Source organism: Equus caballus, chromosome 12 (genome assembly GCF_041296265.1).
Source record: "Equus caballus isolate H_3958 breed thoroughbred chromosome 12, TB-T2T, whole genome shotgun sequence".
Lineage (NCBI taxonomy): Eukaryota > Metazoa > Chordata > Mammalia > Perissodactyla > Equidae > Equus > Equus caballus.
In genome coordinates, this window is record NC_091695.1 from 44,426,822 (window position 1) to 44,446,459 (window position 19,638).

General features: G+C 56.9%; 1 protein-coding gene across 3 annotated transcripts; it reads right to left on the reverse strand.

Annotated features, from left to right (window-relative positions):
* Positions 1-5,882: 5,882 nt before the first annotated feature.
* UNC93B1 (unc-93 homolog B1, TLR signaling regulator) lies at positions 5,883-16,696 on the reverse strand. Of its 3 annotated transcripts, XM_023654584.2 has the most exons (11): positions 16,526-16,696; positions 16,242-16,383; positions 15,400-15,553; positions 12,702-12,863; positions 12,350-12,482; positions 11,906-11,999; positions 11,220-11,344; positions 10,523-10,705; positions 9,771-10,044; positions 7,553-7,671; positions 5,883-6,694 (listed from the first exon to the last, which is right to left on the reverse strand). In XM_023654584.2, exons 1-11 carry the CDS (start codon positions 16,619-16,621, stop codon positions 6,371-6,373), a joined length of 1,806 nt encoding a protein of 601 aa, XP_023510352.2. In that variant the 5' UTR covers positions 16,622-16,696; the 3' UTR covers positions 5,883-6,370. The 3 variants fall into 3 exon arrangements, with proteins under 3 accessions (XP_023510352.2, XP_023510353.2, XP_070086219.1); XM_023654585.2 differs by lacking the exon at positions 16,242-16,383 and having other exon boundaries at positions 16,526-16,661; XM_070230118.1 differs by lacking the exons at positions 5,883-6,694; positions 7,553-7,671 and adding an exon at positions 8,813-9,123 and having other exon boundaries at positions 16,526-16,686.
* Between the last annotated feature and the right edge of the window lie 2,942 nt (positions 16,697-19,638).

Genomic DNA, 19,638 nt, shown 5'->3' on the forward strand with positions numbered 1-19,638 from the left:
TTCTGCAGGGGCCACAGCCTCCTAGAATCTAAAATGATAAATCTATTCCAACAAGATATAACCTGTTGAAATTGTTCAATTGATCATCTTTTAAATTTAAAAGGGAATCACACATTAGCAGATACAGTTCTTCTAGAATAGTGGAAATAGCATGAAAATAGAAGGTGGGCACCCTTGGGCTCCTTTTATCCACAGGAAGATGTAACAGCCACAGGTGGAAAGATAAACACGGTCATGCCATCATCCCGCGGCACTCGCTCAGCGTCGGGCCCTCCCTCACCAATATGACTCTGTGCCTAAACGTTGCAAGTTTGACTCAAAATTTTTATATTCTGAACCCCAGCGAGATTGCTCTCGAATCCTGACCTCCTCTGCCTAGATGTCTGATTCTTTCCCGACGGTGGCAGCACTCCAGCCGCTGGGTCCATGTCAATCGATGGACTTCATTCCAGGGGCGGCTCCCATGTCCCCTTCCCCTTATGTGCTCTCCTGTCCCCCTATGCCCCTCTAAAAATGACACCACTCCTCAAATCTCCCCCAAAACAGACCTTAAGCCTCACCGACTCCTCCCCCTTTTTCTCTTCTGCCCAAAATTAACCAAGCAAAGTGGTGAAAGCATTAGGTTTACCATGGGCCACCATCAGCCCTGCCTTCTCTAATTACCGCCCACTTTGCTAACCTTCTAGAAACTTTCATTGAAGATATTTTCCTTCACCCCATAGCCCTACAATTATCCCCAAATTTTCAATGATCACTAAATTGTATGCCAAACGACTTTCCTTTTAATACCAGCTTTATTGCAATATAATTCACATACCCTAGAATTCCTCCTTGAAATATGTAGAATGCAGTAGTTATTGGTGTATTCGTAGAGTTGAGCAACCATCAGCACTATCTAAAGTTGGAATTTTTTCATCGCCCCAAAAAGAAACGCCACATCCATCAGCAGCCACTAATTCCCCTCCCACAAGTCCTTGGCAACCACTGATCTTCCTGTCTCTGTGGATTTGCCTAGTCTGGATATTTCATATAGATGCAATCCGACACTTTTGTGTCCCGGCTTCTTTCACTGAGCATCACGCTTTCCAGCTTCATGCATGTTGGAGCCTGTGTCAGTCCCTTGGTGCCAGCAGAAGTTTCAAATCCTGCAAGCTCCAGCCTGCCCACAGCACCCACAACTCGGCTCCACTCCCTAACTGCGGTAGAGATCAAAAGCCACCCTCCCTACTCACTCTTGTTTCATTCCAGACCCTATCCGAGCCCTTCTTGGGGAACCCATTTGCAGCTTACTGTGATAAATACATTTTGCACCATGGCCAAGCCTGTGTGCCTCGGTCAGCAAAGGCTGCCCAGTCAAGGTGATGACAGAGGGAGGACCTGCTGTGGAGCTCACGCAGCTTGCTGGCAGGATTCATTTCCTCTAGAGCTGATGGGCTGGGAGCCCTCACAGGCTGGGCACGGGGGCCACCCTCAGTTCCCTGCCGTGTGGGACCCCCACAGGGCAGCTCAGGACACGGCAGCTGGCTTCCTCAGAGGGAGCGAGGGAGTATGAAGACAGAGCCACAGAAGTGACAGCCAATTCCTTTCCCACTGTATTTCTCTTGCTGTGTAACAAATTACTACACACTTGGAAACTGAAAACAATGCCCACTAGGGGCCAGACCAGTGGCCAAGTGATTAAGTTCATGTGCTCCACTTTGGTGGCGCAGGGTTTTGCTGGTTCAGATCCTGGGTGTGGACATGGCACCGCTCATCAGGCTATGCTGAGGAGGCGTCCCACATGCCGCAATCGGAAGGACCTGCAACTGGAATATGCAACTGCGTACTGAGGGCTTTGAGGAGAAGGAAACAAAAAGAAAATTGGCAACAGATGTTGGTTCAGGTGCCAATCTTTAAAAAAACCATTAATTATCTCACAGCTGATGTGTTTTAGGAGTCAACGCGGCTCCTCTTGGCCACCTGTCCTCTTTAAAGGACTCACCTAATTGGCTCCGGCCCATGTAGGTAGCCTTCCTTTTGATTTGCTCAAAGGCAACTAATTGAGAAGTGAACCATGGGAGTTCTCTCCCTCTGCATTCTAGGTCCTGCCACACTCGCAGGAGGGCGTGAGAATCTTGGAGGCCAGCTTAGCATTCTACCTACCATGGCCATATTCTATTCGTGAGAAGAAAATTACTAGGTCCATCCCACCACCAAGATGACACAAAGGTGTGAAAGGTCAGGGGTCAGAGGCCGCTGGGAGCCATTTCAGAAGCTGTACGTTCCTATTTTACAGGCCCTTTCTCATAGTTGGGAGAGGTAACAGAAGGGTGTCTAATTCTGCCCTTTTGGAGGCTGTAGTCTTTCAACCATTTCCTTGCGCATTCTGTAATTTTGGGTTTCGAGCTCAGCTTCCGAGGGACCGTGGAATGGGAGCGCACAGAACTTTAACCAGGGACTGGATCCCAGGTGAGCAAGAAGAAATGCTCATGCTGCAGCTGCCTGAGCAGGAGGGGCTGGGCACTGAGACCAAGGGCCACAGGCTGAGAGCTGGGACCCTGACCAGGCAGGGGGCGGTATAAAGGCATGCAGAAAGTGGGATCATAGCAAAGCAACACTTTTTGGGAAAGGGGTAGAAGAAATTCCACCCACAGGCACAGAAGATGTAAGGAAATTTGGGCTCAGGTGGGGAAAAACTTTCCCATGAGAGTTTTGTGTTTTCAGGCCTGCTTTGTATAAGTTCGGAGTGCCTGCAAGGGAGTCACCCCATTGTGCAGTCTACAAGCCCCAAAGTTGAGAAATTAATATTAGAAAGTAGTTGTGTCTTAGTGGTACCTCCACATGTCGGTAAGGGAGAGATCCCAGGTAGGAGCTGGGTAGGTCTGACCCATTTTAATAAAAGTATTCTATTCACCCACGTACGGATACAGGCTCACACGCACTCCCATTCCACGGCCCTGGGTTCGTGGGTTCGGATCCCAAGCACGGACCTACACCACTAGTCAGCCACGCTGCAGAGGCATCCCACATACAGAAATTAGAGGAAGATTGGCACAGATGCTAGCTCAGGACTAAGCCTCCTCAAGCAAAAAAAAGAGGAAGATTGGCAATGGATGTTAGCTCAGGGCGAATCGTCCTCACACACACACACACACACACACAAATCTTAGACTGTAGGTTCTTGGGATGTTTTAATTTAAAAATCTTATGCAGGTGGACAAAATCACAGAGCTGCTTTTGGAGCAATGACGGCCATGACTGGGAGTCTGATCTTCTACTCATGGGTCCAGAGCCTCCAGCTGGTCACCTTATCCGGAGGCGACAGAGACAAGGGGCGATGACACCAACGTCAATGTCATACCTTATGACCAGACCTGGAGATTCCAAGGGACCAGGCATTCACATCTGATGGCTCAGTTAGCCTGCCCTCAGAGAGCCAGCCTGCCGGGGCTTGTTGCCATGACCTGTTACACTGCTCGGCCAGGAGGGTGTGTGTGGCCTGTCATATGTGAGTGTGTGGGTCTCGTCCGTGTCCCAGGAGCAGTAGGGGGGCTTGTCAAGTCTTCTGATGGAGAAATCACTCTGGCAGAACATGATCTGAAACCACACCCTCTCCCGAGTGGCCGCTCCAAGGGCCTGGGGAGCCTTGGCATCTGTCCAACATCAGAGTCTTTGTCCAGTATCGAGATGGAAGTTAGAAAGACTTTGAAATGTGACGAATTGCAGCCCCTTTCCCACGTCACCCCGCTTGCCTGGCACGCCCATGGCCCACCCTCTTCCAGGTGGCACCCTGCCCGGCCTTCAGGGGCTGAGTGTCTGCGTGTCTGGTTGCCCCACTGTGACTGGCGCTTAGCTGAGATTCTGCCACGAGGATGTCACCACATCTGCCGCCAGAGAACTTTCCCCTCCACGCCAGATGCTGCTGGGGAACTGGAAGGACAGAGCGCTGGCGCTTCACCCAGCCCACGGGCCCCACCACTTGATCTGTTCTGGGTCGGCTTGCTGTTGACAGTCTGCACGACGTAGGCAGCGTGGGACCGTCACCTGCCCGAGAGTACAGGCCGCCTGGGGGAGGCGAGCTGTGGCCCTCATTACAGCTGTAGCCCTCACTGCCCTGCATGACTGCTGGACCCCCAAAGCTGCCAAAGACAACTTGGTAACCAGCTTGTGTTGGTTGCAGCAGACCCGGGGTGGGGTGGGGGGGCTCCCCTCTCAGGCATCACAGACCATGCATTTAATCACCTTCTCTAGAACTGGGTCCAGAAAGGCCACAGTTGGTTTTCTGGGCAAGAGGGGGCCACGGGATCCAGTAAGGGGCTCCCAGTAGGTACATGACGTTAATAGCTGACGTTCACAGACAGCTTTCTCTGTGCCAGCCCTGTGCTAACACAGAGGTGCCCGAACTTTCTCGCTTCCTGGCACCCTCAGTGTCTTGGTAATTCATGGCACTCCTAGGCTGAAAGAAATATCCAACAGTTCTATTTATGAATTGTTTTAGGTCCCAATAACTTCATAAGTATTTAGGTTCTAATAACTTAGTGGTCATTTAGAAAATAGAATACAAGTCAAGAGAAAGAAAAAACAGTACTTTTATTTCATTCTTTCATAACCACCACTACTTACTAATCGGCTGTGAGTACTGGCCAGCTTCTCTAACCTTGGACTCAGACTGGACACCTCCAGCCTTGTTTCCTGGTCCATGGTGGTTTTCATTCTTTATCCCCCAAATCAAAGAAAACCCAGCTTCTCAAAGATACATGTGAAAGGAATGTAGTGTGATCAACCGTTGAAAGTGTGAACCACCGGGACCTGTTAGTCTGCTCAGGTGGACAGTTGTACAGCGTCGCTGTTTCCCTCCAAAGTTTAGAAAATTTAAGCTACCCTCTGTACCCTTGTGCGTTTCCTACAGAGCTTGGGGACCTCGGAGGCGCCCTGCTAAGGAGTTTCATACATGCTTCCTCTTGTACAGAAAGACACCTTATGGAGAAGGAGCCTGTGGCTCAGATGGGTGGAGCCCTTGCCTGAGGTCACAGAGCCAGGCTCCAGGGCCCCCTAGAGGCTGCTAGAAAGAAACTCAAGTGAGGGCAGCCGACGGGTGGAGAGGAGAGAAGGGAGCAACATTTATGATACTGCAGGGGGTGTGGACGAGGGTCTGGCCTTCAGGTGGGTATGGAGGGGGTGGAGAGTAAGGAATGCTGGGGCTCCAGCAGAGAATCTGTTGGCATCCCGTTGGGGGAGTCTATGACCCTCCTGTGGCCCCCTTTGCCTGTCCTTATCCAGGAGTTCAAAGCTCTTCACAGTGGGGTCTCAGTCCCCTCGGTACCCTCAGGCTGCCGGAGGTCTGCCTCTCTCATGGGCATTGAGGCTGAGGATGCAACTGAGAGAGGGCCGGGGCCAAGTTTACCTGGGTTCGGACAACCGTTCTCTTGACCCATCCTGAGCACAGGGTGACCTTGATATGGCTCAGAAGTGGACTTGGCCCCCAAAGGGGACCCAGCTCCCCTTAGGGAGCTGGGAGCAGAAACACCCCAAAAGAAAGAGAAAGGATGGGGGGGCAAGACGGTTGGGGATTCTTAGACTACAGGAGGGGGAGCAGGACCTGGGCCTTTGGAGTCTGTCGTGTCCTCTAGACCCACGAGGGACTGGCGGCCCCCTCACACTCTCGCTGAGGTCCCTGCAGGCCACTCCAGGCGCTTCTTTCTCCTGGACGGGCGCGGTGGAACTGGCAAACCAGGCGGGCGTGGAGAGGGGCGGGGCTTCCAGGAAGGCGGACAGCCAGGTGGGCGGGGCTTAGGGGCCCTTACCCCGAGGGAGGGTCAAGGCCCCCGGTGAGTGCCCCAGCGGCCAGGTCCGCTGGCCTACACCCTGGGCACCCTCCACCCCGGCACGGCTGAGACTTCCCAGGTAGGAAAATACAAAATCTCTTTATTGCTCATTTTCCATAAAAAGTCGCGCTTCGTGGCAGACCATAGGGATCGGATGTGCAAAGCGCGCGACCTGTTCGGCCAGGGCTGTGGCCGAGCCGGGGCGGGACTCGGGGGAGGGGTGCGGCAGGAGGACCCCGGCCCTGCTCGCGGCCGCGGCACGTGCGGGGGGCGGGGGGCCCGGGGAAAGCGTCGTCGTAGGGAGCGCCCCCTGGGGTGGGGAGAGGTCGGCTGTGCCGTCGCTGGAACCCTAGGCTTGGCCCAGGGGTCTCCAGGCCCCACCCCGCTTAGGAGGGGGCTGCGGGACGGAAGCCAAGCTCCTGGTGGCCCCGGGCTCCGGGAGGGCCCTCCCTAACATGGGGAGATGTCGGGGGACGCGCACAGGGTCCCTCCTGAAGATTGCGCAGGAGTCGGAGGGGTCCCCGACCCGAGCCACGGAGAAACTGAGGCCGGGAGCAGCTGGGCGCTCACAGCTCCTCCGGCCCGTCGCCCCCCAGCGCCTGTTCGTAGGGGCACGGCCGGCGGCTGAGGCCGGCCGGCTCGGGGCCGGGCCGTGGCCCCGCGGGCGGCGCCTCCTCCTCCACGCCGTCCCCCCGGCCGCCGCCGCGCTCGTTCTCCGCGTCGCTCTCGTCTGAGTTCTCCTCCTCCAGGTAGCGGTAGCCGCGCACCTTGTGCTGGGGCCGCGGGATGCGGGGCTGGCGCGGGACCACGCCCCGCCGCAGCTTCTGCTCCATCCACAGGTACGAGGCCGCGGCCGCCACCAGCGTCACCAGCAGCACCGACAGCTTAGCCTGGGCGCACAGGGAGGGATGCTGGGGACTCGCGGGCACCCCCACCGCCCACCCAGGGCACTCTCCCACCCCGCAGCGTCTTCTCTGCGGTCCTTCCCTCCTCCCAGGAGCCGCCCACGCCACCCCCCTTCCTGGGCACCCTCCTGCCCACAAGGCTCAAACCCCAGCTCTGCCCCTTCCAGTCACCCTCCTTCTTAGGGCCTCAGTTTCCCTAACTCTAATGATCGTCTCTTTGCCTCATGGGCAGATGGGAGATGTTGATATGCGCCTCGTCAGGCGTGGCCCTCCTTCCCCCGGACTTAGATTACTCTGTCCCTTACCCGAGGGGACCATAAATAATGCCTCTCAGTCGTTTTGACTGGAGCTCACAGTCAGAAACAACTTGACATCATAACTCAGTACATACACACATATTCGCATGCATACTCCCTATGTCCTATTCGATTTAATTTTTTAAATGTCAGTCGGGACCTGCTCAACTGACCCACCAGTGGGGGGCAGCAGAGCACAAGGACCCTGCTCCCTGAGCTCACCAAGGGGAAATAGACCCTCAGCATCCAGCTCAGAGCCCAACATCTGGTGAACAGGCTACCAAGCTACCCACAAGGCAGCTGGGATGTGCGAAAGGAAAGAGCAAGCTGTGAACCTCTTCAGATAGGTAAACCGAGGCCGGCGGGAGTGAGGCACTGAGTGCTGGGTTTGGGGCCACCCAGTGGGCTTGGCCCAAGGCCCGGCCTTAGGGGTGTGGTGGCCTTCAGGGGCTGTGAGGCGGGCACTCAGAAAGTATCTGTGGCCTGGGGCGTGGTGTGGGGGGTGCCTGATGCCCCAGAAACTCTCCTCCACCCGGCCCGGCCTCACCTTCATGGGCAGGCTGGAGCCCAGGTACACAGTGAAGATGGCCACGGCCTGCCACCAATGGTAGATGGTGAAGATGAAGTCTTGTCTCTCTTTGTCCTCATACAGGATTCCCAGGAGTGCTGTGGGCAGGCGGGGCAGGGCAGGAAGGAGAGTGGTGTCACCAAGGGCCCAGGGTGGCTGACCCACCTGTCCAAGCCCTGGACCCTGGAGCGCCAGGGAGCCACTGTAAACGGGTCCTGGCTGCCCCCCCCCCCCCCACTGACCCCGCACCCAGCGAACACCCTGGGTATGACACCGCCCCAGGAGCTGAGCAGCAGCAGGAGCAGGTGAGCCCCAAGCCAAGATGCAGGTGGGCCTCGCTCTGGGGTACACGTGTGGCCTCGAAAGCGGAAAGCTCTATGTGCAGTCACGTCTTGTCCTCTCCCGGAACCCAGGCGCGGGGTTCCCGCCTGCGGGGCTGTGTCTCCTCCTCGCCTGGTGCTAAGGGAGGGAACCTGCTTACAGCACCAAGCTGTCTGTGATCAAAGCTGAAGTGGGGAGGGGGAATCTGTTTCCCGAAGAGTCCTCCCTGGGGTGGGCAGAAAGCACCGGACAGGGAGCCAGGAGACTCAAATTCTACTCTCGGGACTATAAGTAAGGTGGAGAGAGTTGGCACAGAGGTGTGGATTCAAATGTTGCCTCTGTGGCTGGCCCAGGATAAGTGAACTCCCAGAGCCACTTCCCCATGTGTAAAATGAGATGACACGTATGATGTTGTGATGTGAGGTTTTCTGGTGACAAAGTCCACACAGCGCCCGGCAGAGCGGACCCTGGCCAGCACTCAGAGCATTAACACCCCATCCTGAGGCTCTGCAGTGTGACCGTACCCCACAGGGCTGCTATGAGGGGACACGGAGCACACGAGGTCCCCAAGGTGAAGGCAGGAAGCAGAGCTGGGCAGAAGGGGACGCCAGGCCCAGGCCCGTCCAGTCATATCATGGGCCCGAGGTACCCAGGCTGGACGCTGCCTGGAGCCTGTTGCCCTGAGCAAAACGGCCAAGACAATGTGGTCCAGCACGTGGGGCTCCATCCCCTACGTCAGACACAGGTGGCTGACTCTGGGATGGTGGGTGCAGGGGTCACCTGAGCCAGCCCCTGCCCTGCCCGCAGCAGGCACGACATCCACCACGCCATACCCCCAGGGCTGATGTTCAAAACTGTTAACAGCACCGGCCCAGCAGAATGGATGCCGAGATGGAAGACCCAAATAGCTGTGCCTGTGTGCACCAGCTGCGTTGTCACTGACACAGGCCCACCTTCGGGCAGAGCATCACACAGCTGAACTCTGTCCCACCTCCTCCTTTCTGCAAACGGGGCCCCACACCCCAGCAGCCCAGACTTGGGGCCTGGAATCTGCTACTCTGCAGACCAGTGCTGGGGCTTCACGCCTGCTCCCAGCTCCTCTCCATAAAAAGGGCATATCTCGGCCTGCCTGGTGGCGCAGCAGTTAAGTTCACACGTTCTGCTTCGGTGGCCCAGGGTTCGCCGGTTAGGATCCCGGGTGTGGACATGGCACCGCTTGGCACCCCATGCTGTGGTAGGCGTCCCACATATAAAGTAGAGGAAGAGGGGCACGGTGTTAGCTCAGGGCCAGACTTCCTCAGCAAAAAGAGGAGGATTGGTGGCAGATATTAGCTCAGGGCTAATCTTCCTCAAAAAAAAAAAGGCCATATCTGCACCTACGCCCCGGGGTGGGGACAGGGCCACCCGTGTTTCCCAGGCTCCCTAAGGCACAGACTCATGAAAATGATGCCAAAGTGGGCCCTGTCCTCTGGTATGAAAATGAGGTACCCCAATGTGTTTATTCACACTATCCCTAAGGGGTGGCCAGGGTCCCGCACCCACTCCATGTGGCCACAAGATCTCACACTGACCCCCCAGTGTGCACAGGACACCCACCCTGGGATGTCCACAGTCTGTCCAAGGCATGCAACTCCCATCCCTGTCCCCAGGGTGTCCAAAGCTGTCCCCATTTGTCCCTAGTGTCCACGGGCCTTCCTTCCAGCTCTGGAGCATCCACAGGAATCCCCACCTACCTCCACCATGTCCACAGGACCCCATGGCAGACCTCCAGTGTGTCCCCAGGACCCCATATCTGTCCTGGGATTTCTGTGCTCGCCCCCAACCACCCAAGGCAGCCACAGGGTCCCCTGCCCAGCCGTCCCAGTGCCCCACTCACTGCTGAGCCCGGTCTTGTTGAGGGCACTGCCCACACCCCACAGGGCAGCTGCTGCATAGAGAATCCAAGTGTGTTGCAGGACCCGAGGCTTGGGGGCCCAGAAGAAGAGGCCGAGAGTGAGCAGCAGGTGCAGTCCGGCCCCCGCCACCAGGGGTACCGAGCGCGGCAGCCACAGCCCCAGCAGGCCCAGGACAGAGGAGGCTGAGGCGCCCAGGCTGTAGGCTACGAGGAGGTACGCCAGGCGCTCCAGCCCCACGGAGCACACGCCATAGCCCTGTGGGACAGGAGGGAGCACTGGAGGTCAGCTGGTCCAGGCTCTGGCCCTCGCCACCTGTGGTCTCACTTTGGGCCACACCCTGCCCTCTCTGGGCCACCTCGGGGCTAACTCCCTCTGAGGCTGGCGGGCAGGTTCCTCGGGGACAATGGGAAAAAGCTTGGACAGTGTCCCCAGACACCAAGGTTGTACCCTGCATGGAACCAAATGCTTTACGGGCGTTATTCCACCACAACTGCAGAATGCCTATGAGAGTGAGCATTGTCACCGAACTCAACAGATGAGGAAACTGAGGCTCAGAGAGGTAAAGTAACTTGCCCAAGGTAGAGGGGCAAAAGAAGGAAGAGGGAGGGACTATTTGGGACACCCTTGTACATACGTATACATGTATTCCAAACTTAGTCGTTGTTTATCTGAAATCCAAATTTAACCAGACGTCCTCTATTTTTCCTGGCAGCCCTACACAGGCTGTACTTACAAGGGCGAGCCCAGTGCAGGCAAAGAGCACCTCGAAGCCGCTGTAGATAAAGAACGGCACGAGGTGGCGCAGGCGGAAGTCGCGCACGTGCTTGAAGGGCAGCTGGAAGATGTTGCCCCAGCCCACGCTGCGCAGGTCGATCTCCTCCGTGGGCCGGTACGCGGCGCCACACAGGCCCAGCACCTGCGGGGTGCACAGTGACGGGGCGGGCAGCCAGGCGCAGGCCCCGCCCCCAAGCCTCAGCCCCGCCCCTAAACCCAGCACGGACCTCCAAGCTCCGCCCCCAGCGCTAAGCCACGCCCTAGACACGCCCCCAACGCCTCAGTTCTGCCTCCCGGTACCCGCCCCACCCCGGGTTGGAGCCACACCTCCCGACTCTAGACCCCACTGTCGGCTCCCAGCCCCCTCACAGGTCACAGTCAATCCTCTGGGACCCTGTCTCCAGCTCGACCCGCACCAGGCCTGGTCGCCCTCTCCCTGGCTCTGGGATTCCAACTCCAGTCTCAGTCCACAAGCATCAGCCACGCCTCCGAGCCTCAAGCCCGGCTCCTAGGCTCAGACTCCCTCCCCAGGACTCAGCCCTGGCTCCCGGCTCAGACCACGCCTCCAGGCAGCCAGCCACGCGCCCAAACCGCGCCCCTTTCTCCCTGCCTCGGTCCCCAGAACCTGGCTGCCCCCACCCCGTCCCCGGCCGCACCAGCAGCATGGCCAGGAAGGCCATCGCCATGAGCACGCTTTCCACCACAATGAGGTTTCGGCTCCGCGGTAGCGTCCGCAGGACCGTCTTGTTGAAGCCGCTGAGGATGCCCTGGCTGTTGGTACCTGAGAAGGGGCGGGTGAGGGGCCTCGTGAGGCAAGGAATAGGACACACCGTCAACTCAGCCAGGAAGAAATGCAGCAGGGCGGGCTGGTGGAAGGGGAGGGTTAGAGGGGGCGGGCGAGGGCGCGCGTGCAAAGGCAGGGTTCCTTTGGGCAACAGTTTGAAGGTGAGGGCCACTGGGGCTCCTCCCCCCCACTTCCTGCGCTATGGCCCTGGGGGGCGTGGCGGCGCCAGTCCACTTCCTACCTCCATACACTCACCTGCACTGATTTGAACTCTGAGGGTGTCCTTGGCCCTGAGATTCCACAGGCAGCCTCAGCCCAGGTGGCACCACCCCCAGGCAGCCTTCCCTAAGGCACCCTGCCCCGCAACCCCAGCTGGGTCAGATGGCCTAACCACATACTCCTACAGGGCCCTGTGCCTTGCCCAGCAGAGCCGTAGACACCTGGGTCTCAGCCCTGAACGCTGTGAATGAGGGCATCCTCTCTGGGCTCAGTGTCTGCTGGGAGACTCCGTGGGCGATGTGAGCAGGCCTTGGGGACCCCACCCCCGTGAGAACTAACCGCAGCTGTGCACGTTGAACAGCGTGTGGTTCAGGTCATACAGGTAGTGGTTCAGGAAGTAGATCATGGGCAGCTGGGCGCAGGCAAAGCTCAGCTGTGGGCAGGAGGGCAGCATGGGCCAGGCTCAGGGCACGGAACCAGGCAGGGGGCCCAGGCGTGACCTGGGAGGGGTCTGGGCACAGCCTCGCGGGGACAGGAGCCCTCTCACCTCTGGGGGCAGCCCGGTAGTAGTGGGGGCGTGCCCACTACAAGAGGACCTCCTCCCGGTCAGCACTGTGGACAGGGGTGGGACGAGGTCTCAATTGCCAGAGGTAAGCAAGTAGGGGTTGGCTCAAGAAAGGGCAGTGGGACTAGAGGGCTGAAAAGACTGTGGGATGGGCTCCAATGTGTGGGTTCTGGGCCTGGAACCCCCCCGCCCCGAGTGGCCCCATATGTGGCACTCACGTGGAAGAAGCTATAGAAGATGGCTTGGAAGACCAGGAGATAGGGCGCATGAGAGCCCCTTGGCGGCCGCTGCTGAGGACCCTGCTCATCCCGCTCCTTATAGTGGGAGTACTCGTAGTACTTCTGGGCCATCCTGGACCATAAAGGAGAAGGCTCTTCCCAGCCCGACCTCTGCCAGACGCCTGCACTTCCTGCACCCAGAGCTAGGGGCTGACCAGCCGGTGTCTCACAGATGGGGAAACTGAGGCCCAGAGGGGGGAGGGGCTGGCCCAAGGTCCCCCAGCCAAGGTTGGCAATGCAGGGGAGGCTCTGCCGGGCCTCCAGCCTCCCGCCCTGCTGCCACCAGGCTCACCTGGTGATGTAGTTGCCCATGGAGGCCCAAAGAGGCACGATGGCCATGCCCAGGGCCACAGCGGAGGGCACGAGCGTGTAGTAGCGCTCCCAGTAGTTGGTGGAGACAAAGAGGGCGTAGATGCCCACAGCCAGGAACATCATCCACTTGGTGCCAAAGAACCTGTGGGCAGTGAGAGGGCCGCTCGTACCATGGGCCTACCTGGACTGCCGCGGCCGGAAACCAGAGCAGCCACAAATCTAGGTCCCACAGATACGGACTTGCTGGTGGTCTCAGGCAAGCCACCGTGTCCATGCACCTCAGTTTTCACGGCTGTAATGTGGGCACAGAGCCCACACCAAGAGCCTCCTGTGGCCACCGCAAGGGTGGAAAGAGATAAAGCAGGGGAGCAGGTGTCACGAGTCAGTGGTCCACGGGCCCACCCAGTCCTCATTCATGTCCTGGGCTGACTCACCAACCCCCCTTCTCCACCGGAGCTTCTGTGCTTTGACTGCAGAGCCCAGGCACACACCCAAGGGACTGACCCAAGCCGGGTCATGGAAACCCAGGAGCAAAGAGAGAAAGAGAATGCCATGGCGGCCAGTGGCAGAGCCGGCAGCCTGGCGTCCCCTCCTCCCTGCAAGTTGCTCTTGCAGCTCACTGTGGTCAGTCTGGAAGTTTCCTCTTCACTGGCTCCTAGGACAACAGCCTTGCTGGCCATGGGAAAATATCACACGGTGTTCAAAGAGTGTTGATAAGCAACAGGACAAGGCCCATTGAGAGCACAGAGGCTGGTTAGGCTAAAAACCACTACTGAGATATCTGGGGTTTTTTTTTTGAGTATTTGTGCCCATGATCAGCTCCTTTTGGTTTCTAGGAAACTCAAAGTGAAATGACCCTGGTTTTCTGATACAATTACTTTCTCTACTCTTACAGGGCCCTGGTCCTTTTCTTCTCCTTATTTGCCACATAATAACCAGATAGGCAGCCCCCTCTCCTCTATTTGGGAGCAGGCACAAAAAAATGCACGGTACGTCTTGATGGAATAAAAGAGCAAAAAGTGAAAAATACTAGCACTCGTTGCTGGTGAGGCTGTGGTTTAAAAACTAACACACAAGGGCTGGCCCAGTGGCATAGTGGTTACGTTTTTGCACTCTGCTTGGGCCACCTGGGGTTCACAGGTTTGGATCCGGGCACAGACCTACACGCTGCTCATCAAGCCATGCTGAGACGGTGTCCCACATACAAAATAGAGGAAGGCTGACACAGATGTTAGCTCAGCAACAATCTTCCTCAAGCAAAAAGAGGAAGATTGGCAACAGATGTTAGCTCAGGATGAATCTTCCTCAGCAAAAATAAAAAACCCACAGCTCGTGGACATGCAGATTGACAGAGCATTTTGGAAAACCAGCCTGGTAGTTTGAGGAGGGGTTTAGCATGGCAGTTTGGAGTCACTCCGCCTGAGTTCAAACCTTCAGTCGGCCTGGTGCTGCCTGTGGGCCTTGGCCAGCTGTTTAAGCTCCTGGTTTCTCCGTGTCTAAGATTAGAGCCCCTGCAGTGGGGTGTAAGGAACCAGGTAACAAAGTGCCCAGCACACAGGAAAGACAATAAGAGTTAGCTGTTGTTATTAACAATGATAGGTTGCAAGAGCCATAAAGCCTTTATATGCCTCTGACCTAGTAAGGGCAGTGCTGAGAATATCCTAGGAAATATTTTTTTTCCTAAGAAGGAGACAGCTATAAGCACAAAGTAAACACGCAAAAAAGGAGAGGGGGCCACCATGTCCAACTCTGAGACACAGTTGGACGTCCCCATCTCTGCAGAAGATGCTCCCATCACAAAATTCTCACTGTGAAGACCGGAGTGGGCCAAGATGTGTGCAGTGAAAAGAAAGCAAAAGAGACCATTATGCGCATGTGTGTGCACACAGTGGTGACAGGGACGTAAATGTCATCCATGCCTATCAGTCGGAGAATGATGCTAGCCAATTTACTGGAAGGCTTGGGGGCGCTTTCCTTTTTTCTGATTTCAATTATGATTCTAATGCTCTTCATGCAGTTGTAATAAAGGAGTTTTGGTTTTCTTAAAAACGGGGGAACTGAAACCCATCCAATTTGTCCACTGATCTCAGGGTCCCATCTGAGCACAGACCTGTGGCCTGGTGGGAGGGTGCTTGTGGAGGGAATTTTTGTCTCGTGTGGGAGGCTGGACCAGATGCCTCCAAGGCTCAGGTCCAGAGTGGACCCCCTGGGGCACCTGCCCAGCCATGGCTTTTTCAGTGAGAAATGTCCCTCAGCAGCAGCCACAGCTGACTGAGCAGGAGCGGGCACCTGGGCCTTGCTGGCTGATCAGATTCTCTCCAGAAACATCACAGCCCTGACCCCAGCAGGGTACTGTGGCTCCAGGCCACCAAGGAGGGCATGAGGGTAATGCCACATGGGGCACGGGCAAGCTGAGGGAAGGAGCCTGAGTGAATTCATGTTACTTGAAACCCCATGTGCTCTGGGGCAAAGCTCTTGATTCCTTCCCCAAACCCAGGTTTCACCCTCTACCCGGCACCCCGCCTCCCTCCACCCCCGCCCCCCGGGGCAGGGCCTCTCCCTACCTCCCTGTCTCCCAGGAACACGGGGGCAGCTAAAGGCCCCATGGTCTAACAGCTTTTGTACCCCTTCAAGATCAGGCAGACAGCCCAGCCCTTATGGGGACGGCAGCGTCGCACCTGATGAGCACAGGTGTGTAGAGTAGGGCCGCGATAGGGGTCACGTTGATGCCTATCAGCATCTTGCTGTCGATGTCAGGCAGCCCCATGTTTCCGTACTTCACCTCGCGGTAGGTCTCATCATAGTGCAGAATCAGCTGCATCTGCAGGAGGCCTGGGGACAAGGGGCAGGCATGGAGGGGGCGGCCTGGCTGGGGGGTCGGGGGGAATGAGCAGAGGCTGGAGGGCAAGCCTCAAAGGGAGCTCCAGTCACCAAAGGGATCCCCGATTCCAACGCTCACAAGGACAGAGAGGGAAGCCTGGGCTGGGCCAAGCGCCCTGCCAACGGTGGCAGCGTCGGCGACTGGAGTCCAGACCCCCCACTGTCTGGCTCCGCCGGGCTCTTGGACCCCAGCGCTCCGGATTCTCAGGGCAGCAGACCCGCCTAGGGCGCCCTGTCCACACACGCACGAAGACTCTGGCGGGGACATGGGGACTCTGCCAGTTTGACCCCCTGCGTGGGGGGGGGGGGGGGGGGGCGGGGCGCAGCTGCAGCTGCGAGGGCAGCAGACTGGGAAGTGAAAGAGGAAGCGAGGCCGACGGCCCCGGAGGTTTCTCTTTCCCTGACCATGTCTGGGAGGGGAGGCGGGCGGGGTAAGGCAGCCTCGGGCGCAAGCGCCAGGGCCAGGCGGGCCGTGCTCCCGCGCCGGGCCGGGGGTGCAGACAGACCCCTGCCCCCTCCTCCCCCCCTCCTCCCCCTACTCCTCCTCCTTCCCCTCCTCCCCCTACTCCTCCTCCTCCTCCCTCCTCTCTCCTTCCCCCTCACCTCCTCCCCGCACTCCCCTCCGCGCGCGCGCCCGTACCCAGGTAGACGCCGTAGGTGAGCGTGCCGCCCGTGCTGGCGGCCAGCACGTTGGTGAGGACGCCCAGGCGCTTGCGGCGGTAGTAGCGCCGCTCCTCCTCCTCCTCGTTGTAGTTGGGGTAGGCGCCCACCAGCTCGTCCAGCTGCGGGGCATGCACGGCGCTCGGACCCGGCCCGGCGTCCCGGGCCCCGCACCCACCCCGGCCCGCCCCGAGAGCCCGGCCCGCCCCGAGAGCCCGGCCCGCCCGGGGCCCACGCCCCCGCTCCGTCTCCGTCCCCGCTCACCGGGGCCGCGGGCCCATCGGGGACCCCGAGCCGGTCCTCATCGCCCTGCGCCCCCGCGCCGCCCGCCACCGGGTAGAGCGGCGGCTCCGCCTCCATGGCCCGACCCGCCGGAGCACTGGCGCGGCCCGGGCGTCCCTGCAGCGGGGCGGCACTTCCTCCGGGTCGGACCTGCCCCCGCCCCGCCCCGGACCGCCTCCTCCGGGAGGGACAGCCCCGGCGCTGGGGTAGGTGTGGGTGTGCGTAGGGGAGCTCCCGTGTGTCCGTGAGCGGCCAGGACTCGGCCTCGGGGATGCGAGATGCGAGTTCCAATCCCCGCTCAGCCTGGCTTTGTGACTTTGGGGATGAACTCCACTTCTCTGTGCCTCAGTTTCCTCCCCTGTAAACCCGGATACTCAGCACTGCTTCCTAGGGCTGTTGCAACGTTACTGGGTTAATGCGAAGTCTTAGGCAAGTGCCAGGCCCGTCACCAGCTCCCCTCAGTGTTACCGCTGCTGTCATCCCGAGCCCCACCTCCGGGCCCCACTTGGTGTGTCTGCGGGGCCAGCAAAGAGCCCCGACGGCAGCGCCACCGAGGCTCCCCCCGCAGGACGCGGCTGCCCGCGCCTGCCTCCCGTGCACCCTCCAGCTTCCGTTTTGGCATCTGCACGTGGCAGCTCCAGCAGCACCCGCGGGAGGCCGAGATTTTGGGGGCCTCTGGACGACAGGGGGGCGACCCCACCACCACCCCGCAGCAGGGTCAGAGCCTCCTGCACCTGCCCGCCTGGGCACTGGGTCCACGGCTGCGGCTGGAGCCTGCTACCGACCCCGAACGTAAGTTCATTGACCTGCCGCGTAGTAGGGCCAATAAAGAAAAAGCTGAAGCGCCAGGCTTGTGGCGAGGAAAGAGGTTTACTGTCATTATCAAACTTAACCGCTGCCCACTGGGCTGACCCCTTATCTAGGGAAGGTTTCTTAACCTCTTCGTGCTCGGTTTCGAGCCCTCCAAGTTTCTGCCTTGCCCGAGCCCGCGCCCGGTGGCACTGGCTGTCGTCCTGGTTAGAAACGCCTGGGAAGCTTTTAAAAATAGCCAGTTCCCAGGGTAGTCTCTTCAACAAATGGTGTTGGGGAAACAGGCTAACCACAGGCCGAAAATGAAAGTGGACCTCTGGTCTTACTCGGCTCACAAAAACTAACTGGAAATGGATCAAAGACTTAAACCTGAGACCTGATACCATAAAACTCCCAGAAGAGAAAGGAGGAAGCTCCTCACCGTGGGTCTTGGCCATGATTTTTTGGATATGACACCAAAAGCACAAACAACAAAAGAAAAAAATCAACAAAGGGGGCCTACATCAAAGCTGAAACCTTCTGTACTGCGAAAGAGACAAAAAGACAACCCAGAGGAGAGAATGGGAGAGAGTGTTTGCAAACCATGTATCGGATAAGGAGTCAATATCCAAAATTTATTAAAAAATCATACAACTGAATAACAAAAACACAGACAATCCAAATGAAAAATGGGCAGGGGGACTACATACGGTGGTCCCTCCTTACCTGCAGGGGATACGTGCCAAGACGCCCAGTGGATGCCTGAAACCACGGATAGCACCAAACCCCACATATACTGTGTTTTTTCCTATACGTACACACCCATGACAAGGTTTAGTTTATAGATTAGGCACAGTGAGAGATGAACAACATGACTCATAATGAAATAGAACAATTGTAACAATATACTGTAATAAAAGTTACTGTAGGTCTTAGCAACCTCAGCATAAGATTTCCTTTCTTTCCTTTTTAAGTCGAGAACTTTTACTTTTTCTCTTAAAGGAAGTACTTCACGGCTTCTCTTTGGCGTATCTGGATTGCCAGCATCACTGCTCTTGCGCTTTGGGGCCGTCATTAAGTGAAATAAGAGTGACTTGAACATAAGGACTGCAATACACTGACAGTCAGCTGATAATGGCTACTGAGCAACAAACAGGCGGTTAGTGGATGCAGCGTGGCCATGCTGAACAAAAGATGAGTCACCTTCCAGGCAGGACCGAGCGGACACCGCAAGATTCCATCCCTGCTCCTCAGCATGACCCATAACTTAAAACTTGTGAATGGTCTACTTCTGGAATTTTCCATTAAATATTTTCTGACTGCAATTGACCTCAGGTAACTGAAACTACAAAAAGCAAAGCCACAGATAAGGAGGGCCTACTGTAGACATTTTTTCCCAGAGAAGACATCCCAATGGCCAACAGGTACATGAAAAGGCACTCAACATCACTCATCATCAGGGCAATGCAGGTCAAAACCACAAGGAGATATCACCCCATGCCTGTTAGGATGGCCGTCATCAAGAAGACAAGAGCTAAGTGTTGACAAGGACGTAAAGAAGAGGGAGCCCTCATGCTCTATTGGTGGGATTGTAAACAGGTCCAGCCACTAAGGAGAACAGGATGGAGGTTCCTCAAAAAATTAAAAATAGAACTACCATATGATCCAGCAACTCCACTTCTGGGTATACACTCAAAGGAAATGAAAACAGGATATCAAAAAGAGGTGTGCACTCCCACGTCTATCACAGCATTATTGACAATAGCCAAGATATGGAAACAACCTAAGTGTCTGTTAATGGATGAGTGTGTAAAGAAGTTGGGGGACATATATACAACAGAACACCACTGAGCTATGGGGAAAAAAGAAATCTTGCCGTTTGTGACAACGCCGATGGACCCTGAGGACGTTATGCTGAGTGAGATAAGTCAGACAGAGAAAGACAAATACTGTAGGATATCCCTTATATGTGGAATCTAAAAAAAAAAAACAACCCAAACTTGAAAAAGCAGAATGGCGTGGTGGTTACCAGGGGCTGGGGGTAGGGAGGGGAAACTTCGTTTAGGGGTACATGCCTGTAACTAGAAGATAAGGAAGTCCTGGGGTCTAATACATGGTACAGGGAGTATAGACCACGAAACTGTACTATAAACGTGAAACTTGCTAAGAGACCAGATCTCAATCGTTCCCACCACTAGAAGAAGTGATAACGATGTGACAATTTAGAAGAATCAGCTAATGCCACGATAGCAATCATATTGCAATAGAAATGTACCCAGTCAATGGGTTGTACACCTTAAATGTAC

Excerpts from the sequence above, each read along its gene's own strand:
- UNC93B1 (XM_023654584.2), bottom strand. The coding sequence starts at position 16,621 with ATGGAGGCGGAGCCGCCGCTCTACCCGGTGGCGGGCGGCGCGGGGGCG. Across the intron at positions 16,384-16,525 it reads CCGATGGGCCCGCGGCCCCG|CTGGACGAGCTGGTGGGCGC; the intron begins GTGAGCGGGGAC and ends CATGCCCCGCAG. Across the intron at positions 7,672-9,770 it reads CAACAAGACCGGGCTCAGCA|CACTCCTGGGAATCCTGTAT; the intron begins GTGAGTGGGGCA and ends GCCTGCCCACAG.